The following is a 26,165-nucleotide window of genomic DNA, read 5'->3' on the forward strand; positions in this document are numbered from 1 at the left end:
TATAAAATCTAATATTTAAATATAAATTTAAAAATAGGTTATTTTATTGCACAAATCCTAACCCTGGGTAACAAGATCTAGTAATACAAGTTTAAAACAGTATCTAAATGGGCACACAAAATCAATAAAAACAACAACAACAATAATAGTAATAATAATAAATAATAATAGAAGTTTACATTTTTATATATTACAAAAAATATAATTTTATATATTACAAAAAATTTAATGTAAAATCTAAAAGGGTATATAATAAAGACATACTAATTAAATATAATAATAATAATAATTTTATTTGTTATATTACAAATAATTTAAACAAAAATAAATTTAAAAATAGTTTATTTTAATAGAGAAATCTTAACTCTGGATAATAAATAAATATACTGTTCAACAGCAGAAAGGAAAGAGTTGGGTTCAGACCTTGTTCTTGCTGTTAGCGAGGTTGATGTGAAGGACACCCATTCCATGGAGCACAAACTTCATAGAGGTCAGGAGGTTATCCAACACCGCAGGCTGGAAAAACAAAAGATATATAAATCATAATCTTTTCATATAAGTGACAACAAAGCATGATATTCACATTCTTAGCATATTAATTTTTATTAGTTCTGAGTTCTTTCTCCTCTGATTTGTGTCCCTTCAAACACAAATAACTTCCTAAAAAAAAAAAAAAAAAAGCATTACGCAAGAACCCTTGCCGTGATCTGTGACAGAACGTAACAAGGCCATTTGTGTGTGCATCTAACCAAACACATTCACTTCCTGTCACTGGGACGTTATGAATTTCTGCTTGATTGGTTCTTATTGTCTCATGTCCACCTAAGTGACAGGAAGTGGCTTCACCGGGCGCCATTACTGCCGCCAGACAGGAATGCTGATCATTTCTTTTTGGACAGAACAATTCACAGAGATGGGAATGATTTGTACAGTTATTTGATTGCCACATTTTCTTTTCATACACAAAATTAATTAACTGTTTTACACACACATTGCAACATATTTACAAGTGAAATAGGATCTTCAATGAGTAAAAAAAAAAAACAATTGAGGAAAATAAATATATGATAAATAAATATAAATAAATAAATACAGAAATGTATTTATTTATATAAGTATTACCTGAAATGTTAAAACTTGAAATGTGAAAAATTAATTGATTTAATAAATGTACTAGTAAATGTAGAAGTTAACATAATAAATTAATAGCCTAAATATATGCTTTACAAGTACTTATTATTAAAATGAATAATCATGCACAGTAAGACCAAAATGTATATTAAGAAAGTAATTTTTGATTTCATTTCGACTGAAAAAAAGTTTGACACACTTAACAAAATCAGTCCACGTGTGTGCCACTCAAAACCTTCCCCTTTTCACACTTTCAGCACCCGTCCGCTCGTGTTGTGCTCAAATGCTTCCCCTTTTACCGCCCCTGACTCTCCGGCCAAAGCAAACACATTCCTGCCCTTTATTGAACAGCTTTTGTTTGCTGGGCCGTAGATCAGAGGCGCAGAACATTCCAGGGAAGAGCGAACGCCGAAAAGCCTTTCTGTGTTCTGTGCGGGTTCGGATGTATGATGCACTTTTTATCGATTTCTTGTTGTTGTAAACACACACACAAAGTGCACTAGAGCGATGCAGGAGGTAAAGTGCTAGAGTGAATCACACACTTTAGAACAATGAAACTATTCTTTTGGAAAGCGATAAGTGCAAAGATGGTAGGGAGCTTCACACACACTAGGGTGTGTGTGTGTGTGCGTGAGAGAGAGAGAGAGGGGCGGGGGGGGGGATATAAATCACACTCTTCATCTTTTATTTCCTTTTTAACACTGCTTAAAGTCCTAAAAACTGTCAGAAGAAATTGTTTAAAGTGACAGTTCAACAAATATGTACAATTCACACTAGTGTTGTTATAGATAACTAAAACTTTTAGTATTAGCTGAAATAAAATAATTATTAGATGTAAAACTTACATTTACAAAACTTAAAAGAAAATTAGAAGTGTTTTGACATAGTAAACATACTAAAACTATTAAAAAACATTTTGCTAATTAAAATAAAGCTGAAATAAAATCAAAATATTACATGTAACACAAAACTTAAAGGACAATTAGAAATGTTGCTTTGGCAACCAACTGAACTAAAATAAGTTTCAGTTACTAAATTTACTAAAACTATTTTAAAATATAGCTGAATTAAAATCTGAATATTAGATGTCACACTTACAAAACTTAAAAGTAAATGAGAAATGTTGCCTTGTCAACCAAGTAAAATAAGTTTGTTTAATTGCTAAAATTATGAAAACTAAAAATGAAATAATAAAATGAAAGCTAAACAAAAATATTTAAAAAATAATAAAAATGACAAACAAACATACAATTATTAAAACTTAAACTAAACTGAAACTGAAAATATACAAATAAAAGCAAATTCAAAATTCACACATTCACAGACATTTTTAAACTGTCACATCATTGATACAGAACAGCATTGGTTCTCATATTTCATAACTGAAATATAGGACATAATTTGAATATAGGCATATTATATGGCTTCAGAAGAACTATAGAATATTATTACAGGTTTATGGTGCTTTTTTTTTTGTCTATTTTGGAGTTTGAAAGTCCCTTGTCACAATAGCAGCTTACATAATCCTTTTTTGTGTTCCTTGAAACAAAGTAAAGTGTAATAAGTAATTGATTATAAAAAGTTTTTGATGAACCATTCTAGGAATCCAGCATTTCTTTTCAAGAATCTATGCAACTTTTGAGTTCTACAACTTTCAGACATCAAAGAACAACAAATTCTAGAATTACGGTCATATAAAATCCTGAAGGAAGTGACAACATCCTAAAATTCCAGGCAAGTCCAGAACAGAATCTTGTCAAAGAAAATACTGTACATTCTACAATAACTATGTTTGGGTCAAACCCAAATTCTTGACCACCGACAAAGTCTCCAATTACTCCTTGATGTCACGTTTGTAACAGGAGAACTTACCACTTCATCAAAGAAACAGAGTCAGAGGGAGGTCAAGGAAATGAAAACGAAACCCAGCTGTGAGTTTTGTGAAGTCTTGCTATAAAAAAAGAGCCACCAGATGGACACACTAGATAAAACACTGTAATGTAACATTTATTGTTTTGTGTGTATGGTGTGTAAACATCTCATATACAGTGCTGCTTAAAAGTTTGTGAACCTTTTAGAATTTTCTATATTTCTGCATAAACATGAGCCAAAAGATCATCAGATTTTCACACAAGTCCTGAAAATTGACAAAAAGAATCCAATCAAACAAATAAGACAAAAATATATACACTTTGTCATTTATTTATTCTGGAAAATGATCCAATATTACATATCTGTGAGTGGCAAAAGTATGTGAGTGAATTTGAAGGCAAAGTTAGAGTCCATCTGTTCAGAGGTGTTTTCAGTCATTGGGATAACTGGTGTCAGTGCCTGCCCTGTTTTATTTAAAGAACAGGGATCTATCAAACTCTGATCATGTTTGTGGAAGTGAATCATGGCATGAACAAAAGGAGATCTCTGAGGACCTCCGAAAAAGAGTTGTTGTTGCTCATCAGGCTGGAAAAGGTTACAAAACCATATCTAAAGAGTTTGGACTCCACAATTCCACAGTCAGACAGATTGTGTACAAATGGAGGAAATTCAAGACCATTGTTACCTTAACCAGGAATGGTCGACCAACAAAGATCACTCCAAAAGCAAGATGTGTAATAGTCTGTGAGGTTGCAAAGGATCCCAGGGTAACTTCAAAGCAACTAAAGGCCTTTCTCACATTGGCTATTGTTAATGTTCATGAGTCCACCGTCAGGAGAACACTTAACATCCATGATGTGCATGGCAAAGTTGCAAGGAGAAAGCCACTGCTCTCCAAAAAGAACATTGCTGCCCGTCTGCAGTTTGCTAAAGATCATGTGAAAGTCCAGTAGGTTTCAAAGGACTGCAGGCTAACTTCTAAGCAACTAAAGGCCTTTCTTACATTGGCTATTGTTAATGTTCATGAGTCCACCGTCAGGAGAACACTTAACATCCATGATGTGCATGGCAGAGTTGCAAGGAGAAAGCCACTGCTCTCCAAAAAGAACATTGCTGCCCGTCTGCAGTTTGCTAAAGATCATGTGGACAAGCCAGAGGACTACTGGAGAAATTTTTTGTGGATGGATTGATTCAAAACATAAATTTTTGGTTTAAATGAGAAGTGTTATGTTTGGAGAAAGGAAAACACTGCATTCCATCATAAAAACCTTATCCCATCTGTGGTGGTAGTATCCCAACATGGTGGTGGTAGTATCATGGTTTGGGCCTCTTTTGCTGCATCTGGGCCAGGACGGCTTGCCATCATTGATGGAACGATGAATTCTGAATTATACCAGCAAATTCTAAAGGAAAATGTCAGGACATCTGTCTGAGAACTGAATCTCAAGAGAAAGTGGGTCATGCAGCAAGATAACGACCCCAAACACAAGTCGTTCTTCCAAAGAATGGTTAAAGAAGAAAAAAATTAGCCTAATGTTTTGGCATGGCCGAGTCAAAATCCAGACCTTAATCCAATTGAAATGTTGTGGAAGGACCTGAAGCAAGCAGTTCATAGGAGGAAACCCACCAACATCACAGAGTTGAAGCGGTTCTGTACTGAGGAATGGTCTAAAATTCCAACAAGCCGTTGTGCAGGACTGATCAGCAGTTACAATAAACATTTACCTGCAGTTATTGCTGCAAAACCGGATCAGACCAGATACTGAAAGCAAAGATTCACATGCTTTTGCCACTCACAGATATGTAACACTAGATAATTTTTGTAAATAAATAAATGACAAAGTATATATTTTTGTCTCATTTGTTTGATTGGATTCTCTTTGTCTACTTTCAGGGCTTTCTGATGATCATTTAGGTCATATGGAATACGAAATATAGAAAATTCTGAAGGGTTCACAAACTTTCAAGCAGCACTGTATGTGTAATCTTTATTAATGTAACAATATAAACTACCATTCAAAAGTTTAGGGGTCAGGAAGATGTATTTCAAGTAAATTATATTCTTTTAATCTTTCTATTTATAAAAGAATCGTGAAAAAAGTATTACGGTTTCCACAGAAATTTTAAGCAGCACAACTCTTTTCAACATTGATAATAATAAGAAATGCTTGTCATGTTAACTTTAAGGTGAAGTGGTAGCTTTGGGCGAGGAGAACAAGGAGAGACAGGTGTCTTCTGTAAGAAACAAAAAAAGAAGGAAACAGGAAAGACAACTTGTTAGAGACCACAGTGTGGTTCAAGACTGCAGTGACAGTTTAGTGCAATGGTGAGAAAAAGAAAGGATTAAGAAAGACACTCCTGCGACATTCAGGTCAGGACAAGTCCCTTTTTTTTATCTGTAACACGTCACATTTTCCCTTGCATTTATGATTCACACACACCACAGGTCACCACACCCTTCCCTGGCCTCCCTCTGACAGTCGACGGTCCGCCCTTGTGCGACACTACGTCTGATTACAGACCGTGCTTGTGTCTGCAAGCTTGTGTACAATATGAAACTAGCCATAATTATGGGTCTGTACAAACATATGCATGTGTGAGAGAAAGCATGACCCTTTATGAATCTGTCCAACAAAAACTGGTGAAGCAGGAACTGGACTTTGAACATTAGAAACATAGAAACCCTGTGACCGGCCACATACATTTTAAGAGAAAACACAGGCATAGAAGAGGTCAGCATAAAAATTATAGTTTAGATTGTAAACTTTTCATTTTATTTACATCAAACTTTGATGGAGCGAATACAGAGCCTTGAGGTATCCCGAACTCAAGACGTGACTCAAACTCGGCTCGTCTGCATTTACTACAAAATTAGCCTATTGTATGCCATCCTTTGGCTTAAGGGCAGTGTTTATTTTGTCTCTAGAACAATGGGAGAAGTTAGCCTAGCCCTATTATGGGCCCTTACCGTTTTGTTCTTCCCGTTCCACAAACAGATGAAAACCGTTGTTGGGCTGAATTATTAACTAGAGTGGTGCAAAATACAAACATTGTGCCTCTAGTCAGAAAAGTTTCACACCACAGTGACTGTCACAAACTATGCAGTGACATGGCTAACATTAATCAGATCTAGAGATCACATACTTCACACTTGATGTCATTCAGTTCAATGCCTACAGAACGAATCAACATCATAGCAAATCAGTAGCAAACTTACCATTTATACATTTACAAATGTTTGAAAAAAAAAAAACTGCATTTCTAGATGTTAGTAAAAACTGTTGTTTCCTGTACAGACAAAGCTTGCCTTGTTATGCTTGAAATCATAACGTCATTCTCACCCACATTCCAACAATTCTTGTTTTGTTTAAAGATAAATGGAAGTGCTGGCAAAAGATTGCACAGATGATGATTCTAGGGCTGTGCAAATAATCGAATGTGATGATCATGCGCATCTCGTCAGTAAAGCCGGTTCTGTGATTAGTAGTAAATCTCCATCATCTGCTTTCAAATGGAGCGGCATTTACTACACAGAGCCATAGTTCACTGACAAGCTACGCAATATCAATCGCAGGCGATACATCGGCGATAATGAACGTGATATTGCGTAGCTTGTCAGTGAACTACGGCTCTGTGTAGTAAATGCCGCTCCATTTGAAAGCAGGTGATGGAGATTTACTACTAATCACAGAACTGGCTTTACTGACGAGATGCGCAAAAATGGTGTGTGCATTGCGGTGAGTGTTTATTTAAAGGGTTTGTTCATGGTTTTTCAATGTGTGATGGTCAATGTTGTCATACGGGTGACAAATCAGCCTAAAATACAGGACAAAGACCAATAAAACCGTATCACATGGCAACAATCTGACAGTAACAAAAATGCAGCACTTCAATAGGGAAGCATAATTTTTCTTGCAAGCAACTACCATAGTCATCACTGCAGTTTATTAGCATGCTAATAGGTTCTTAAATTCATCCCCCTGCCACTAAAAATCTCACAAAACAACTAGCTGGTTGCTTGATGACTAATCATCTAGTTAACCATCCTGGCAATCCCTATGCATTTGGCTGGAGCTGTCACTGAGGTTTTAAAGCATTCCCTGAGGCACTTCAAAACACCACTTGCACATTCTCAGTCCATCAATCTAATTCAGACTCACAGAAAAGTGTAGCTAACACAAACAGACCCTGCGAGAAGGTTTAATGAAGAGAACATGGTACACAAAGTCTCTGTTTAACCCAAGCAAGCACACATGCGGATCTGGCACTCCACAGGAGATACGATGGATCATCCGTCTTTTGACAAAATTAGCTAATTTATAAAACAACTGGAGAAAGATCTGACTAGAAACATGTCTCTTAACGCTCTGTTAGCTTGATAAGCGTCAGCGCACAAATATTGGATGGACAAATTCCTGAATTCCAAAGGATCAAAATGGCTTTTATTAAGGGCGAGGGAACAAAATAATGAGGGAAGTGAGGTAAGGTAGCATTCTCTCAATAAATTCCTGAATTCCAAAGGATCAAAATGGCTTTTATTAAGGGCGAGGGAACGAAATAATGAGGGAAGTGAGGTAAGGTAGCATTCTCTCAAAGACAAGCTAAAAAAAACCATAGGCTACTAGTTAGCCTTTTTCTGTGCATTCTGCAGCCAAAGTGCACTATCAACAAACTCCTAGTACACTTCTTGTAACCTGTTACTCACAAGCTAAAGGATGTCATACAATAACATAATTTTGTAGTAAATGCAGACGAGCCATGTTTAAGTCACATCTTGAGTTTGGGATACCTCAAGGCTCTGTGTTTAGCCCAACACAGTTTGATGTAGATTAAATAAAAGTCTTTATTTTTGCAATCTGAACTGTAATGTCTAGATATAGCCATAAAATATCCTTTTATAGCCTAGCACTAAAAATGTTTTCTTTGAATTTCTAGCAAATTATAACAAATTCGTCATATATATAGAGTGATATTAAATTACTTGATTCATACTGCCAACCCCTAGCCTAGGGTCTTTTGGTTACCTGAAGAATGGGCTTGAATAACACTACTATTGTTGTTGTTTTCAAAAATGACGTTTTGCCTCGAAGTGACAATAAAAAAAATGCAGTTTTAGTGATAGCAGGGGCGATGATCGTTTTGAGAACACAGCTGGCTGTGGTTTACTATGAATGAGCAAATCAATCTCCTTTCTGTTCCCGTGGCGATAAAGCATATGTAGAATGCAGGTTAGTCTAAAGGAACCATCGTGCATCTTAACTATGTTGCTATGGTAACACTTGTGAGTGACAGGTCAAAAAAAGTGTGCAATGAGATGGTTGACTATAGAGGAAGTGCACACTGACTGTCAAACGAACTATAGAGAAAATTTGCTTGGAAGTAAACAATATTTTAAACTTCAAAAACTTTTTGTGTCATGTTTCCACGTGTTTCCTTTCCCCTTAATCGTTCTCTTTCAAACAGAACAAAAAAACGTGCTGAGGCAACATCCAGTCTTCCGTTCAGCTGAGGTCTTGTTTCACAGCTGAACTAATGACCCCTTAAACTTTTAATAATCCCCAAACACAGATGGCAGAGGAAGTACAGAGCGCACAGACAAAATATAGTATGGAACAAATGTTAAACTATTAAATGCAATTAACCTCTTGCACTGCTGGACATCAAGTGTGTGGAAACAACAGAACATAACAAAATGTCTTACCTTAAAACTGGCTAACTCTTGTTTGGTGAATCCATGACTGTGGATAATCTTCATCTGTTTGACCAGTGTGCTTTTCCCACTTTCAGCAGCACCTACATCAAAATAGGTCATTCAAAATGACTAATTAGTCATTTAGTTTACACTTTTAACAAAATAATCTAATGGTACAGTCTATATTAACCTAAGATAAATGTCTAGTTTAAGGGTACAGCTTTCACTGTTCATGAATCAACTCTTTCTGAAGTTCAAACCCACAACCTTTCAGTTACCACTCCAGATATGAGGTTCAAACCTGCCACCATTCAGTTATCTGCACAAATATGAAATTTGAACCCACAACCTTTCAATTATCAGCCCAGATGTGAGGTTCGAAACCATTACTTTACAGTTACCCACACAAATACAAAATTCAAACCCACAACCTTTCAATTACCAGCCCTAATCTGAGTTTCAAACCTAGAACCATTTAGTTACCTGCACAAATGTGAAATTCAAACCCACAGCCTTTAAGTTACCATCCCAGTTCTGAGGTTCAAACTGTCCAGTTACCTGCACAAATATCAAATTTATACCCAGAAATATTCAGTTACATGCACAAATATGAAATTTATACCCAGAATGATTCAGTTACCTGTACAAATATGAAATGTGAACCCACAATGGTTCAGTTTCCTACATAAATATGAAAATTCAACCCAGAATGGTTCAGTTACCTGCACAAATATGAAATTCAAACCAGCACAGATCTTTAGTATATGAAGCTAATACCTTCATATCAGGTCATTTCTCAGATTCAAATCCACAAATGTTCACATAACTGCACGAATCTGATATTTTAAAGCAACAACCTTCCATTTCACTGACTATATCTAAGATTAAACCCACCAAACTTTCAGTTTCAACCGATAACTGAGACTTGAACCTTTTATATATCAGCTAAAACTTCACATCTGGGCAGTTAACTTAACATGTTTGGGTTTGTACCTCCTACAAACCCAAAAATGTTAAGTTTCAATCTACAACCTGCCCAAATCTGTGGTTCAAGCCCACAACCTGTAGGTTTCAAACCAAAACTGGGATTTTAAACCAACATTCTTGGAGAGATTGGCTACCTAGACTGATAACTTTCAATTACAAGCCCATATCTGTTGCTGAATAAATAAACTTGCCGTTACCAACCCAGATCTGGAGTCCAAACCCACAATCTTTTAGTTACAAGTAAACTAAAATAACCAAAATTACATTTCTAATGAACAAGCAGGTCCATTTAAAGATCAAAACCCATGTTATTTCAACTAAAAGCAATAAGCAGATGAACAAACATCAGGATGAGAGCTAACAGAGCTTACCCAGCATGAGGATCTTCACCACGTTCATCTCACTCTTGGCGCACTCGTACAGATCTCTGTCTATCTGCGAGCTGTGGATCTTCGCCTTCTTTCCTTCCTCTGTCACCTCTGAGCCCAGACACAGACCCATATCCAGAGCTCATGTCTTTCCCACACAGCTAAAGATCCAGCAGAAATCCCAACATTACGGATGGAACCGAAGAGGAACGTTCAAACACACGTAAAAACATCCCGGCGAGATCACCGCGCGCTCTTATCCAAAGTCCCTCCGGTTAACGCGTAAAATGACACCAAAGGCAACTGCGCGTGTGTTTTTGGAATGATCTGATTCCAAATCTGAGAGAGAGAGAGGAGGAAAGTTTCGAAAAAAAGTTTCAAATTCGCCTGTTCCCGGTTAGTTTCGTAAGAATCATCGCGTCCACGGGGTTTATCTCACGTAAACACTGTCAGACGCCGCACAAACACTCCTTTTCCACAACGCAACTCTACCTGTTCATTACGAGCAAACTAAACGGTGCGGGTCGCCTACAGAGCGTCGCTTTTGGGGGGTGTCCGGAGGCGTGGTTGGATCCAGATCCAACTCCTCCCACCTTACATATACCTAAACCTACCCGTCTCCACCCCCTGATCCCTAAACCTACCCATCTCCACCCCCTAGATGCGGATCCAACCACGCCCCCTGGATCTTGTGTTCTGCAGTGAGGGGTGTCCGCGTTCTTTAGGAAGGAAGTGACGTGACGTTTGTGGAACTTTGTCACCTGAGATGGGTTTCACTCAAGCGCTGTGCGAGGATGACTGGCAGACCGTGAAACTCATTATACAATTAAATGTAATGAAATGAAATAAAGTAAGAAATAAATGAATTAATACAATATTTTAAAAAAAAATGAAGCAAAAATATAAAGTAAAAACGTTCAAAGTAACTAAAAACAAACAGCACATGCCATAAAATACCATATAAACAATAAAATCAAATATGAAATCAATCAAATAAATTTAAATGAAATATATATTTTTAATTTTGTTATAGTTTTTTATCTAATAGGCTACAACAAAAACTAAAACATGGAATCAGTCAAAAACACTCATCAAGCATCAGCTTAAATATGTACAATAAAACTTTATAATTATTATTTTTTATTATTAACCATAAACATTTTCTTTGTACAATCAGTGACCACACAAATTCAAACCTGCTGTAAAATTCAGTTCAGAATGTTTTTACTTCACAATGTTAATTTAGTATCATACTATTATGGCTTTTATCAATATTTAAAATATTATTTATTTTAATTTCAGATCAAATTTTAATCGTTTTTATGTTTTTGTCATTTTTAGTAGTTTTTTGTTTTTTTTTATATATGTCTATATAGTTTTTATAGGCTAAGTACATCAAGTTAAACTAAATTAAAATGAAAAATGTTGCCTTGGCAACTAGCTCAAATATATATTCTGTATATATATATATATATATATATAACTTTTACTGGTACTTTACATTGTGTTAAAAAAAAAACATATCCATAAAAAATCATTAGCAGGGGTGGAAAATATTATGAATTTCTCAAAGTTCAGTCTGAAAGATGCATACATAATCTTCAAATTGGCTAAATTAGATTCAGTAATTAGATTTTAATGCGCTTAATGCATTAAAGTTCAAATAATAGTCAGAACAGCCTGTTTTGATATTTATTGTGAAAATTGCATAGAATTTGCAATTAATGTATGTGATTTGATGATTTACAGTTTATGATGGGATATCGTGGGATGACAAATGAAAGATTGTCTGAAGACGTTAACACCACATTCAGAATTGGTCACTCAACATTTCTGCAAAGTAGGAACATTAAATTAGTGTTTTCTTCACAGCTATTCACTATAAATATGCAAGAAATGTTAAAAACAAAAAACATGCTTCAATTGCAAGGTGCTTTGACATTCATTAAAAACAAAAACAGGTGACAAACTGCATAAAAACAAGATAAAAGTACATATGAGATAAAAGCAAGTTTGAATTTTGACAATCAGTTTGGTTTAGACTCTGATGTTTGTAAAGATTATTTATGTTGCATGTTAAAATGAATGAAACTGTGACGTTAAACTGACATCTAACAATCACCTGAGGTCAAAGAGTCTTTGGTTGTGACTTTGATCACATCACAACAAGGTGAGAAAGTGGAAATAAAAGTGGTATAAGAGAGAGTAAAATACCAGATATGTGACCGTGGACACTGTATGAAACAATATTTGAAAAAACTTCTGAGATTTGTTGAGATTTTTTTTTTCATGACACACATATCAAACTTCCAGTGATGATGATGAGAAAGGTAAAACTACAACAGCACCACCAGAATAAAAGTTACTAGGGTAAAACTAGGTAAAAATGGCCAGGATGACATTTTACCACAAAAAAAGTTTAAATTTTGTTATTATTTTAATGATTTAATATTTTAATGATTTTATTTTTTTGCATTGTGACATTATTTTGATCGATAGAGCCCATTTGCCAAAATCTCACTACCAAAATGGAAAAATATATATATAATATAAAAAAGGATAACATATATTAATTAAATTGTAAAGTATTTATATATCATGGTAGTACATCCTTAATTTATACATATCTATAAAAAAATACTATAAAGAGAATCTAATATGAATCACTACTGCAAATAATGAGATCTGCAAACAAAAAATAAAATAAAATAAAAATGTAAATGTCCAGATGTATTATGGTAATGAGAATATAAATGGAAATTAAATAAGAAAAAATAATATCACAATGCAAAAAAAATGCCTTAATAGTCCGAAAACAAGAACATTTCTTTATGAAAAAAATTCTTTCTTTTTTGATTTTGGGGTAAAATGTGACCTGGATATATTTCCATGACACAGAATATAAAACACAAAATTAAAAAAAATCCAAACATAAAATCAGAATAAGCTTACAAACATACTAACAGCTACTATGCAAACTATCGTAGTCAACATCAAGTGTTTCTTCGCAAAGCGATTCTCTGCTCAACCACAGTTACGTGCGGATGGATCGCCCCAATTCAAAAACCATTGAAATGACACAATCTTCCCATAACCTTCCTATATGACGCAAAAGTATTTGCTGAATGTTTCTCAATGTTCCTCCCATCCACAGAGGAAGTCTTCCAATCCATTTAATAGGTACCATAAAAACTCTCCACGCACAACAAAGTGCTTTTGTCGTCAAACAAGAGTCGTACGAAATAAAAAAACAAGTCTGTGTTTCTCCAAGTCCACTTAAAAGCAGCCTCAGCTCAGGCATTTGTTCGTTCAGGGTGTTTTATAACAGTCCGGGGGTCATTTTGGTTCTATGATGAAGCCCTTGATTTGTTTGGCTTGGATATTTTGGTTAATTATTCGTTAGAGCCGTCTCGGTCTTCAGCGAATCATCTTTATGCTTCAAAGCCTCGATCACGGCCATCTCTTTAGCTTCCTTCTTCTGGTTCCTGGCCTCAAACTGCAACCTACCAGGACAAAGAGAGACACGGCTCATTTGCATATGTTCATAACATTTCAAGTGAGCGATGCTGTCACGTTTTGCTCGTATTGCCCACAAACCTGTTCTCAATGATTCTCTGCACGATGTCGTCGGAGGTCAGATTGTTGCCGCTGTCCAGGATGCGGAAAATACCTCTCTTCTTTGGCTCCTGTGAAGAGAGACAATGGGTAAAAACAGTTTTAATGGAAGAAAAGATCGTTCAGAGATGCATATTAGGAAACTTTACTCACGGCGTAAGGGTCTGTCCCGTCTGTGTCAGGAAACACTTCGGTCTTCCCGTGACACACCAGATCCACCTACAGCCAGGCACATGAACATTCAGATATAGATACATGACTGCAGATTCTGATATGTATAGTGTCATTTTAATATCATTGAGATACTATTATAGTTTTCATTAATGTTTTGAATCAGTTTTTATTTTTATATTTGCCGTTTTGTTAAAGTTTTAGTAATTTTTTGTAGTTTTTTTTATATGTGTTTTTATTTCAGTTTCAGTTTTATTTCAGTTTTAGTTATTACAAGTTAAACTAAATTAAACTGCCAAATGTCAACTAGCTGAAAAAAAAAAAAGTTTTCACATTTATTTTATTTCAAGTAAAGATTTTTTTTTATTTGTATTTTTAGCTAACTATAATGACCTTGGTTGAGATAGCGAGACACTTTTAGATGAGCAGATAATTGTAAAAAAGTTAAAAACGTAAAAAAACAAACAAAAAAACAGTTCAAACTAAAATCATGTATCAAAATATTTTAATGTACAACAGAATATTTGGATATTAGTGTAGTGCTTCATAAATTTGGCACTGAACAAATAATGGAAGAAAAAACTTAAAACATGTCAAAAGGAAATAAGTAGGTAAGTAGAGAGTAACAATTGATATCTCTATTTAAGCTCTACTTTTTCGGGTTTTTTTTTAATTAAGCTGATGATAACAGATTTTTTTTTAAATTATTTTTTCAGTGCCAAATGTCCATATATATCATATACTGTATATAATTTAATAAAATGTAACTATTTCAGTATTATTATTATTTTTTTTAAATATAATAACCAATAAACCTACATTTATTTGACAAAAACATGATGTCATCAATATATTGTGCATCCTTTGTATTTGTTCCCATCAGGACTGAGAAAATGTCCCAAGCACTCTTTTGAGTTAAACTATAATGCATGGTTGAACTCTCTGTAACTGTCTGAGGGTTTGTGGTTAAAGAGGCGAGCAGTAAATCTCTAGATTGTTCCCGAAGCAGGACAACACAGAATTGCTGAAATAGTGTTCAGTCACTAAAGCCTTGGAGTCTGGCTGCTGTCCCAGAGCTTTACACAACACACACACAGCTTTGTGTCTCAATAACGTACTGTGTGAATCACACAAACCACGTTCTCTTCACACTCAAAGCCTCTTATTGTGTTATTGTGTCTAGAAGTGGGTTACACCAAAACTAGATTCTTATTCTCTACAATGAACGGTTTAGTACTGTACCTTAAAGTGATCCAGAAGGTCTTTTCCTACTGCATACGGAGCCCCGATCACAACCTCAGACACATACTGAAGACAAGGGAATCACAAGACAGTTATTCATGGTCTAAATGAAAGATTAATTATAAACTGAACTCAAAGTTCTACAACAGATTCTTTAAGTTCTAACGTTCTAAACTGTCTAGGTTCTACTTTCTTCAAGTTGTCATTTTTTTAGGTTCTAAGTTCTTCAAGCTCATAAAGTTCTCCAGTTCTAGAGTTCTCTAAGTTCTAAAGTTCTCCACTAGGTTCTACGTTCTCTAACTTTTAATTTCTTTGCATTAAGTTTTCAGACTTCTCATAGCTCACATATTTCTGCAGTTCTATAGTTCTAAGTTCCCCAAGTTTTACATTCTCTAAATTCTTAAATGAACACTCCACTATTTTTGAAAATAGGCTCATTTTCCAACTCCCCTAGAGTTAAACAGTTGAGTTTTACCATTTTCTAATCCATTCAGCCGATCTCTGGGTCTGGCGGTAGCACTTTTACATTTTCCGTCGGTCTTACTACACGATGTAACTACAGAAGAGTCGAGTTTTAAATAGGAAAAATATTGAAACTCTTTGGTAATTTTTGAGTGAGATCGGCTGAATGGATTAGAAAACGGTAAAACTCAACTGTTTAACTCTAGGGGAGTTGGACAATGAGCCTATTTTCAAAAATAGTGGAGTGTTCCTTTAAGTTGTAATTTCTCAGAGCTATCCAAGTTCTAAAGTTCTACATTGTCTAGGTTCTACATTCTCTAACTTTTAATTTCTTTACTCTTTATTTAAGTTTTCAGAGTTCTCCAAGCTCACAAAGTTCTCCAGTTCTATAATTATAAGTTCCTTTAACTTTTACATTCTCCAAATGTTTGTAGATCTAATTTCTTTAAGTTGTACATTTTCAGAGTTATCCAAGTTCTAAAGTTCTACATTGTCTAGGTTCTACAATCTCTATCTTTTAATTTCTCTAGGTTTTAAGATCTCAAGGACCTACTGTGACGAGAGGGGCGGGGCCGAGAGCCGTGGGAACAGAGCCGGTGGAGTAAATGCTAATGCGCGACACCTGCGCCACTCACCGGTCTCGAGTCCCACGGAGGAGCTCCGGAAGGATAAAAGGAGGAGTTATGACAGTGTTGGACGAGAGAGGACCAGGCCTGGATTTTATTTTGTGTTTTGTGTGCGGCAGTCGTCCGCGAGGGGCTGCCGCTTTACTTTCATTTTGTGTTTGTTTATTTTATTAAAGTTTTGTTCAAATGTTTGCCGGTTCCCGCCTCCTTCTTCCCGTGACTACGAACTGTGTTACACCTACAAATTCACAAAGTTCTCCAGTTCTAGTTTGCTAAGTTCTCCAAGTTCTCCAGGCTCTCTGTTCTTTACGTTCTCTAAGTTCTAAAAGTTTTACATTCTCATTGTTCTCCAGTTCTAAGTTCACCATGTGCCCTCAAGTTCTACAATTCTATAGTTCCCTAAGTTCAAACATTCTAAAATTGTCCAAATCAGCCAAAGTTCTAAATCTTAAAGCCAAATGAAACCTCTCATCATTCAGCAGTCTTCAGAAAGAAATGCATGTGTGGTTTGCACTGATATTACAGTATGAGGGAGGTCTGGAGTTTCACTGCATGTTTCTGATATCGGCAGCTCAATGGGGGGCTCTGTCTGAATGCGACTTAATGCTTTAGGTATGCTGGTTGGTATTTGCCTGATCCACGAGAGTATGTGTGCTGTGGATGAATGAGAGGGTTTGTAAACTTGGATATGTTTTGGATTAGGTCAAGGCGTGAGATTTTTAATAGGCGTCTCATAAGCATGCAGTACAAATGAACTTTTATCACTGCTTGTGGTGTCTATTCTTTTGACCTTGAGATGTTTCTTAATGTTTCTGCCCAGTTTCTTCCCCCCATCCTTCCTTTTTTGTAATATGTAACTCCCTCTCTCTGCATACAATGGCCCATTGTTCTTAAACAAGTGTCTGGAATACAAAAACAACTTGAAATGTGCAACATAATAAAACGGGATTGGAGGAGACAGTAAATTATGCACAATCCAGAGAACCGACTGGAGGTGGCAGTAATGTATGCAAAATGCTGACAAAAGATTGGAGGAGATGGTCATTTATGCAAACTACCAATAAATTATTAAAAGCAGCAGTAAATTAGGTGCAAATTTAAGCGAAACGCAGAGAAATCATTGGAGGAGGCGTAAGTTATGCACTTACTCTGCAAGCCAGCACACTCAAAGTTCTCTCATGAATATTCATGATGGGGTAGTTCTTTCCTTTGTAGCGGTTCACTTCCTACAAAACAATAAAACAACTACAATTTATAAACACAATAACATTTACTAACATTAAAATTACACACTGCTATAATTCACACATAAGTCACTAATACAATTACAGACCGACTAAGATGCACTAACCAAAGGTTTACAGTATGTCACTAACCAATTGTTTAAAATTTGTCAATTTTAAAACTATTCACAATTATAACTTCGTTTCACTTTTGTTTTGTTTTGTGCCCCTGAGGCAAAGAAGTTAAAAAACTGTAAAACAGGTTTGCATGTCGTCATGCTGAGGTTGTAACTTTGAACTTCCCTTTTCCTGATTCACATGAGGTTTTCTGTCTGATCAAAGTTTATCACAAGAATTAAAAACAGCTTGTTATAGCAAATTTTGCCATTTCGACAAGCACCATGAGGGTGGAGAGGTCTGTAAAATCTCGTAAAGAGTTTGTGTGCGTTTGTTTTGATGAAACACACCTGGTCAAAGTGCAGTCCGACAATGACGTAAGGTTTCTCTGCTTGTTTGTGAACAGTCTTGAGGAAATCCACGTGACCGATGTCTATACGGGTCAGATAGTCAAGGCCAAAACAAATGTACAACCGCTTAAAAATTTTCAACTGAATTTTTCCTGACTTTTCCAGATTTATGGATCTCTTCAGAAGCTAAATGTGGAGTGACGTGATTTTAAAAGGATACGGAAGAGATCGAAAGCTCCGGCCACATAAATAATTGTGTCTCCCGGCTGCGGTTCTTTTCCTGAGGCGAACTGGATGATCTTCTGAGACGTCTGAAGGAACTGAGAGACGCCAGTCCAAGGGCTGTGCCCTTTAGGGCCCTGAGGAGAAAGGATACATGAGAGAGTTTTGCATTTGCAAATGCCAAAATATTCAAATGAACGGTATGTAGGAGTTTTGTTACTCATACACCACATATACAATTCCAGTTATGTACAGTATGTTCTCCAACTGGAATTAAAAACAACATTAAAAAAACTTAACCTATTTAACTACTGTAATATGGACATTTCCAAGCAGACTAAATATAAAAATGGAAATAATGTTGCAGAAGATTTCATTTTATCCATCAGGATTTAATTAGATTATTAGGTTTGATGAAAAAATATATAACATAAAATAAAATATAATACAATTTTTATGGTTTACAGGTAATCCCTGACCTCTAGTGGTCAAACCTTCATATGACAGCAGATTACAATATCATATTAACAAAAATATTAATCTGGACATGAGCAGATCAACTCACCTTCCCAAAGTTATCTGTGTGGAGCTGGTAGGCTGCATTATCCTGAGAGAGAGGGAAGAATATGAATTAGGGACTAACAAAAAGACTTCAGATAACACTTATCTATACACACAATAAACGATAAAGTATACTCACAACATTACTGTGATGTGATTTTGTTAACAGGAGCATACGACCCACTAGGTCTGTCGTAGACACTCCCTGTGTACGTTTACATTCCCTATTGATGAAAAAGACACATACAGCAACCATTACACACACCCTTGGGTCAAAATTCAGTGGTGTGCCGCAGGTATATGTCCGAGGCCCATTGGACTTTACCTGTATCGGCCCATTCTCTTCACTTCATCGTATGTATCCTTTCCGTCCACGGTCAATGTAATATCATCTAGCAACATAAAATTAAATTATTGAAATTCTATTTGTTATTTTTTTAAATTATTATTATTATTGAAATTCAATTGATTTTTTTTTTTTCAGATTCAATTCAATTTTGGTTAAATTTGAACTATGTTGGGTTAAAAAAAATACATATAATGGCTATTCCTTCAATGTACAAATTACAGAAGGACTATAAATATAAAGACAAATATAACTAAAACATTTTAATAATCGTTCTAATTTGTTCTAATAGAGATGTCCACACCGCAATTATAACAGTTATGACACAGAGGAACAACATAGTTGGAATCACTATCAGAATTCACAATTTTTCCAGCTGATGAACGATAAACATTGACAGCCTATCAGAATCCACCTGGCTTTTTAAGAGCTCAAGCATTTGAAATAGCAAATGACAAAACTGTAGCATGCACTAACAATAAACAGAATGTCATCGTCCACTGTTGTGGACACTAATATAGTTATCGTTTTAGTTATTTTCATAGTTACTGTTCTTGGTGTGAACAGGTTTTTAAACACACAGATCATTTACTCAAAATAAACTGTAAAAAAAACATGTTGTTTAGAAATCATCATGATTATGGCATCATGATCATTAGCACATAAGCACATGGCCGCAAATGTTAATATTTATTAACAAATTAATAGGTCATATTAATATTATATTTACACATAATGCTTATGACTGAACCGACGTTAACCTGACATGAACCAGTGTGTGTTTTATGAGCGAAAAGGTTCAATCGTAACATAATTTACATATAGAATTCTTAAAGGAACAGTAACAAATATAGGATGTTAAATTTTAAGAATCAAACAGGATGAAAATGATTATGAAAAACTAAATTATAACCATTTTGGATAAAAACTAAGTGTACTTCAAGAAATAAAATTCCACAAAAGTGTAAATTATGGCACCTTTAAAGACATTAACATGATTACGGACTGCTTTTAACGTCTATAAGTGTCTAAAGGATCCCCTCACCTCCGTGCACGCAGAAATCACAGTTGTACTTGTCCAGCGTCTCCAGCGTAGTAACATACGGCGCACCCTCCACGATCTCATCTACCCACTTTATGGCCCGTATCATTTTATAACGCTCGGCCTGCGTGAAGACCGGAGGACCCTTGTGCTTGGCTATTTCCTCTGAGTGTACAAGAGAAAATATTTGACCATTTCTCAGTTTATATATTACAGCATTACAGTGACTTTATGTGAAGGTCTGAAATATGACGCGTGAAGCATACCGTCTGTATGTACTCCTACTACGAGATAATCTCCCATCGCCTTGGCCTGTCGTAATTGGTTAGAGTGACCATAGTGCACCATGTCATAGCTGTGAAGACAGATGTGGACTTTAGATATAGGGTCAAACATGACTTCCATTTAGAAAAACCACACAGGTGATGTAATAAATAACTGCTTTATAACAGCTAAATAAAAAGCTGTACACACAGCTGTAACTAGAGACGGGTGGGTTATCTAACCACCACGAGCCCTTACCCCTAGTAATATCATTAGCCAGGCCAATGGGATTACATGGGGACATAATCTCCAATTCCATTTCCCATGATCCTTTGCTGGGCACCACACTTCACACTATGTGTTATTTATAACTGCAGTTACATTTCATTACTCATAAATGAACGCTGCAGTTAAATGAATTGGAGGAATATATCATCTTTAAGCGTGAAGGGTGTCATTTCTGCGCCTCCACTGCAGTGTTATGTTAATATATATTCATATACTATTATAGTAATTATTAATATTACATTTAGCTTTTAAATAAAATTTAATGTAGCTTTTAATTTTTTATTTTCAGTTCTAATTTTAATTTTAGTAATTTTAGTATTTTTAGTAATTTTAGTATTTTTAATATTTATTTTGTGCTTTTGTTATTTTTCCATTTTTTTTATATTTCTGTAAAGCTTTAATTAATTTTAATTTCAGTTGTAGTTTTTTAAGTTTTTCATCTAATATATATTTTATTCCAGTTTTAATTTAATTACTGAAAAAGATAGGCCTACACTTTCTAGCTATGAAATATCAATGTCTGATCATTTCTCAAGCCTATTTACTACACTAACAAAAAGTTCCACAGTATGAGGCACTAGATTTTTGGACACGTATAAACATGTATAAACATAAATACAAATACAAAATACCTTACCATGTACAAATACATTTACCATGACAATACCATGCTTTTTGACACACATACCATGGTATTCTTCAAAATACCATGCTGTACCATATAAACACAATACTTATGATAATCTTTCAATTCCATGGAAAATATCAAAGTATCGCCATCTGACACGACACCACTATACTATAGTACTACTATGTTTTGTGCACATGTACTGTGGTAATACCATGGTATTTTTTATAAACAATGAAAAACAATTAATAAGGCAATCATTAAGTATAATGGCATAAAAGTACCATAGTAATGGCATGTGTGTTGACATACATGAATTTTAGTATCATAGATAGTATATTAAAAAAATCACCACCGTAATACGATGTGATATTAACCTTGATGCTTACTAAAGTAATAAAGTACTTTTGTATTCCAAGGTTCTTCCAAGACTGTCATGATACGAAAACACGGTACTTTTTGTTGATACCATGGCAAATGTCAAAATACCATGAAAAAACATCCCTGTGCAACTATACTTCATTTTTGTTGAATTCTAACATTTTAAGACCCATTCTAACTGCTTTTGCATGCTTTAGAGATGCACTGCACACTTTGCGCACATTTCACTCACCAGCCGTCACACCACACCCGGATCACCCGCTTCCTCTTCTCCGGGCTGTGGCTGGTAGAGCTCGACTCTCCCTTGTCCTCCTCCTCCACAGCATGGCTTCCGTTCCTGATCATGTTTTTAATGCGTATAAAGTCCCCGAACAGGCGTTATAATAAACGGCTGGACTCCGTGTTGATATGAATGACACCGGCAGTCTCTACGTCCTTCCAGAAGCCTAGAGAATGTGCGCAGCTCAACGTAGATGACGCAACGCGCAAACAGCACGCATCCTTACGTTGCCCCGCCCCCTCGGTTTAGGAAGTGACGCCAGCAGAGTGTCGCGAGATTTTCTTGCAACAAGTGCAAAGAAACGATAAACTCCCATGATTAAAATAATAAAAAAAAGATGTAAAAAAAAATCTTTATTAGTGTTTACGTTTCGTTACACACGCCATAATCTGTACAAGATTATATTATATTATCCTGTTTTCACAAAAAAAAGTTTTCTATTTGAAGTTGAACTTTTTCAGTTATCTTTCTTTCTTTCTTTCTTTCTTTTTTTCTTTCTTTCTTTCATACTTAAAGAAAAATCTCAGATTGCCTTTTTTCTAATCAACTACAAATAAATAAACAAAACAAACACATAAATATATTTTGAATATTTCAAAATAAGGTTACATATTTCATTAGGATTATATTTCGTAATTTATATTACTGTAATAATAATAATAATAATAATAATAATAATAATAATGGATATTAATAAAAGAAAAAAAAACCTATTAAGTAAATTAATAAAGTAAAACTAAAAATCAAGTAGGCTATTCGTAAATGGATGAAAACTTTTATTTATTTATTTTTACAAAATGTTGGCATCTTGCTCTTTTCAGAAATGTAACTATTATTTTATTAATGCACTGCACAAAATATTTTCTTATCATGTTATCTTGAAATTGAGGTAATTTATTTCACTAATAGTATTTTTTTCTTAAATATTTTCTTTCTTTCTTAAATCTTAGATGTGTTTTTTTTCGGAACAGTTGCAAAGACATTTTTTTACATAATTTACTCCAGTGTAATAATATTATTATTATAAAGGTCATTTACTTCAGTAATAATAATTTTTTCTTGACTTATTTCATCTTTATTTTTCTTACATCATATATTCTTTCTTTCTTTCATCTCAGATATTTTTTTCTGATCAGCTGCAAAACAAAACATATTTTTTAATATTTTAAAATATTATTTTGCAACACATTTGTTGTCTTTTTAATATATTATTTCTTATAGATGTTTTTTTCTGATCAATTGCAAAAAAACAAAACAAATATGATTTTTAATTTAATGCGAAGTGTTAAGTGTTAGCATTTTTTAAATGTAAGAATCTTGCTCATTTCAGAAATTTAACTTTTTTATTATAACCATAAAACCCCATATATAAATAATCTTCGATAAACATGTTGTAAATGTTTCTTATGGCTTTGCACATAAAACAAACCGAAACCGCAAACACATTTATTGTTGCAGACACCCTTTAGGTGGCGCTACAGATACAACAACAACAGGCTCCGGTGGAATATGAAAATGTTTATTTTGCAGAGCAAGACACCATTTTCAATGGCACTTTGATACAGTGGTGGCACACGTAAATTTTCACCTTTTACCTGAGTGTTAGTGATTCACCTGAGTTTGTTTTTATCGCACACATAGAAAATAGTTCAAAAAATATTAGAAAAATATTTTTTTTTGTTACAACTTACACGATGTTCTTTAACACTAAGGGAAAATAAACAAGTCCAGAGACTTCTTTGAAGCTATATTTCTATTTCGTTTTAACAGTTAGTTTTACACTTTAATATCTCTAACTATTATGGGTGGTGTTTATTTTTATTTTGTATTATTATTATTGACTCTCAAGTTATGTGGAGTTTTTTCTAATCAACTACAAATAAATAAACAAAACAAACACATAAATATATTTTGAATATTTCAAAATAAGGTTACATATTTCATTAGGATTATATTTCGTAATTTATATTACTGTAATAATAATAATAATAATAATAATAATAATAATAATGGATATTAATAAAAGAAAAAAAAACCTATTAAGTAAATTAATAAAGTAAAACTAAAAATCAAGTAGGCTATTCGTAAATGGATGAAAACTTTTATTTATTTATTTTTACAAAATGTTGGCATCTTGCTCTTTTCAGAAATGTAACTATTATTTTATTAATGCACTGCACAAAATATTTTCTTATCATGTTATCTTGAAATTGAGGTAATTTATTTCACTAATAGTATTTTTTTCTTAAATATTTTCTTTCTTTCTTAAATCTTAGATGTGTTTTTTTTCGGAACAGTTGCAAAGACATTTTTTTACATAATTTACTCCAGTGTAATAATATTATTATTATAAAGGTCATTTACTTCAGTAATAATAATTTTTTCTTGACTTATTTCATCTTTATTTTTCTTACATCATATATTCTTTCTTTCTTTCATCTCAGATATTTTTTTCTGATCAGCTGCAAAACAAAACATATTTTTTAATATTTTAAAATATTATTTTGCAACACATTTGTTGTCTTTTTAATATATTATTTCTTATAGATGTTTTTTTCTGATCAATTGCAAAAAAACAAAACAAATATGATTTTTAATTTAATGCGAAGTGTTAAGTGTTAGCATTTTTTAAATGTAAGAATCTTGCTCATTTCAGAAATTTAACTTTTTTATTATAACCATAAAACCCCATATATAAATAATCTTCGATAAACATGTTGTAAATGTTTCTTATGGCTTTGCACATAAAACAAACCGAAACCGCAAACACATTTATTGTTGCAGACACCCTTTAGGTGGCGCTACAGATACAACAACAACAGGCTCCGGTGGAATATGAAAATGTTTATTTTGCAGAGCAAGACACCATTTTCAATGGCACTTTGATACAGTGGTGGCACACGTAAATTTTCACCTTTTACCTGAGTGTTAGTGATTCACCTGAGTTTGTTTTTATCGCACACATAGAAAATAGTTCAAAAAATATTAGAAAAATATTTTTTTTTGTTACAACTTACACGATGTTCTTTAACACTAAGGGAAAATAAATAACAACCACAGTGCTCAAAGGTTTTTTAAAAAATAAAATAAAATGACTTTTGATTTCAAGAGTTGGATCCATTTTGCCTGTAAGCGATATGGCTTTCATTCATTTTGATGATCGAACACCCATCAGGATCCAAATGTAAGCTCTCACAGGAAAGCCCACTGGTTCCTCATTGATTTCCGCCACGTTTGCCACTAGAAAAGACAATAACCACATAAAACTTCCACAAAATACACCCATATTTTCTTCTTGTACTGATTAGCATTTATAATATTCATATATCTTTAGCATATCTGTGTTGTTAGCCACTAGAAAAGATGTTACCTTGTCCCTGATGTCTTAGAGTTCATCACCCATTGTAAATACTCCTTGGCAGCGATGCTGTCCAAGACCTTGTTAACGTCACTGGTGAAACTGCCGTCTACATGCCTCCTGCGCGGCAAATTAGCGCCTCCGTTGTCTGCAACACTGCACATAATGTGATAAACAACTTGTTAGCGTGTGTACATGACACTTATTTAAAATTTAAACCAGTTAATGATGGGTTTAAAAGCAGTTAGCAGGCCTACATCAAGTTTAGCACAGTTTAGCTTTAGCATGTCGCATGTAGGATTTTCTGGGAAAATCAGTTTGTGAGAAAGTTTGTAGTATTAGTTTTGGGATGTCTGGTTATAATTAGCATCTTTGCAGTTAGGATTTTGAAGTATTTGTTTGATTAGCACAGAAGCAGAAGACATTAGCAGAGAAAGATAACTAGAAGCACACAGACTGGTTTCAGCGCTATTTATTAGCATTAGCATTTGGCAGTGAGGTTGGACAGGGTGCGTAAGAAAAAAGACAGATGTTGGGCGGGAGAAAGTGTGATGAAGCAATCAGTTTGACTACTTCTCTCTCTCGCACAATCACTCTTAATTTTTTTATTTTTATTTCCATCTCTTTCACACTTTATAAGGCACTGCAGTTCGAAGTGCGGAGGCCTACTCTTGCTTGGGCTGTCCGGATTTTAGCCAGGCCACAAAGTTCTGGGCCTCCTGGTCCTGCAGGTGGGAGCTGACGTCACTGGTGTAGGTTCCCTCAGCGTGACGTTTGGCCGAACCACTGGCAGAAAAAGAGAGTTTGATTTAATGTCTGAATTTTAATTAGTATAGCAAACGTCTGTTAGTGTTAGGCCTTTAAATAAAATACAATATTATTACACACACATAAATATTTAAAATTCTTAAATATACATACATAATTATATATATATAT

At 34.4% G+C, this 26,165-nt stretch overlaps 3 protein-coding genes across 4 annotated transcripts in view; all 3 read right to left on the reverse strand.

Annotated features, from left to right (window-relative positions):
* LOC107745977 (guanine nucleotide-binding protein G(o) subunit alpha-like) overlaps positions 1-10,653 on the reverse strand; it is a 31,955-nt gene extending 21,302 nt beyond the window's left edge. The window contains exons 1-3 of one of the 2 annotated variants that reach the window (XM_016560010.1): positions 10,054-10,653; positions 8,705-8,796; positions 424-516 (exon numbers count right to left, since the gene is read on the reverse strand). In XM_016560010.1, the coding sequence (XP_016415496.1) occupies positions 424-516; positions 8,705-8,796; positions 10,054-10,183 (315 nt within the window). In that variant the 5' untranslated portion in view covers positions 10,184-10,653. The remainder of the gene's footprint in view (positions 1-423; positions 517-8,704; positions 8,797-10,053) is intronic. The other variant, XM_016560009.1, reaches the window with a different exon arrangement.
* A 2,212-nt stretch (positions 10,654-12,865) lies between these two features.
* Positions 12,866-22,062, reverse strand: LOC107745976 (ethanolamine-phosphate cytidylyltransferase-like). Its single transcript, XM_016560008.1, has 13 exons — positions 21,821-22,062; positions 20,294-20,382; positions 20,031-20,192; positions 18,965-19,031; positions 18,779-18,863; positions 18,644-18,685; positions 18,077-18,215; positions 17,857-17,939; positions 17,315-17,392; positions 15,079-15,144; positions 13,819-13,884; positions 13,648-13,736; positions 12,866-13,553 (listed from the first exon to the last, which is right to left on the reverse strand). Exons 1-13 carry the CDS (start codon positions 21,931-21,933, stop codon positions 13,439-13,441), a joined length of 1,194 nt encoding a protein of 397 aa, XP_016415494.1. The 5' UTR covers positions 21,934-22,062; the 3' UTR covers positions 12,866-13,438.
* A 2,635-nt stretch (positions 22,063-24,697) lies between these two features.
* The window catches only part of LOC107745991 (glucagon-1-like), a 2,712-nt gene continuing 1,244 nt past the window's right edge, over positions 24,698-26,165 (reverse strand). Inside the window, exons 2-4 of the mRNA XM_016560023.1 lie at positions 25,896-26,012; positions 25,239-25,382; positions 24,698-25,108 (exon numbers count right to left, since the gene is read on the reverse strand). Coding sequence (XP_016415509.1) covers positions 25,084-25,108; positions 25,239-25,382; positions 25,896-26,012 — 286 coding nt within the window. The 3' untranslated portion in view covers positions 24,698-25,083. The remainder of the gene's footprint in view (positions 25,109-25,238; positions 25,383-25,895; positions 26,013-26,165) is intronic.

Source organism: Sinocyclocheilus rhinocerous, unplaced genomic scaffold (genome assembly GCF_001515625.1).
Source record: "Sinocyclocheilus rhinocerous isolate Xijiao unplaced genomic scaffold, SAMN03320098_v1.1 scaffold1339, whole genome shotgun sequence".
NCBI classification, from domain to species: Eukaryota; Metazoa; Chordata; class Actinopteri; order Cypriniformes; family Cyprinidae; genus Sinocyclocheilus; species Sinocyclocheilus rhinocerous.

Excerpts from the sequence above, each read along its gene's own strand:
- LOC107745976 (XM_016560008.1), bottom strand. The coding sequence starts at position 21,933 with ATGATCAGGAACGGAAGCCATGCTGTGGAGGAGGAGGACAAGGGAGAG. Across the intron at positions 20,193-20,293 it reads AGTAGGAGTACATACAGACG|AGGAAATAGCCAAGCACAAG; the intron begins GTATGCTTCACG and ends TTGTACACTCAG. Across the intron at positions 13,885-15,078 it reads ACCTTCTGGATCACTTTAAG|GTGGATCTGGTGTGTCACGG; the intron begins GTACAGTACTAA and ends GCCTGGCTGTAG.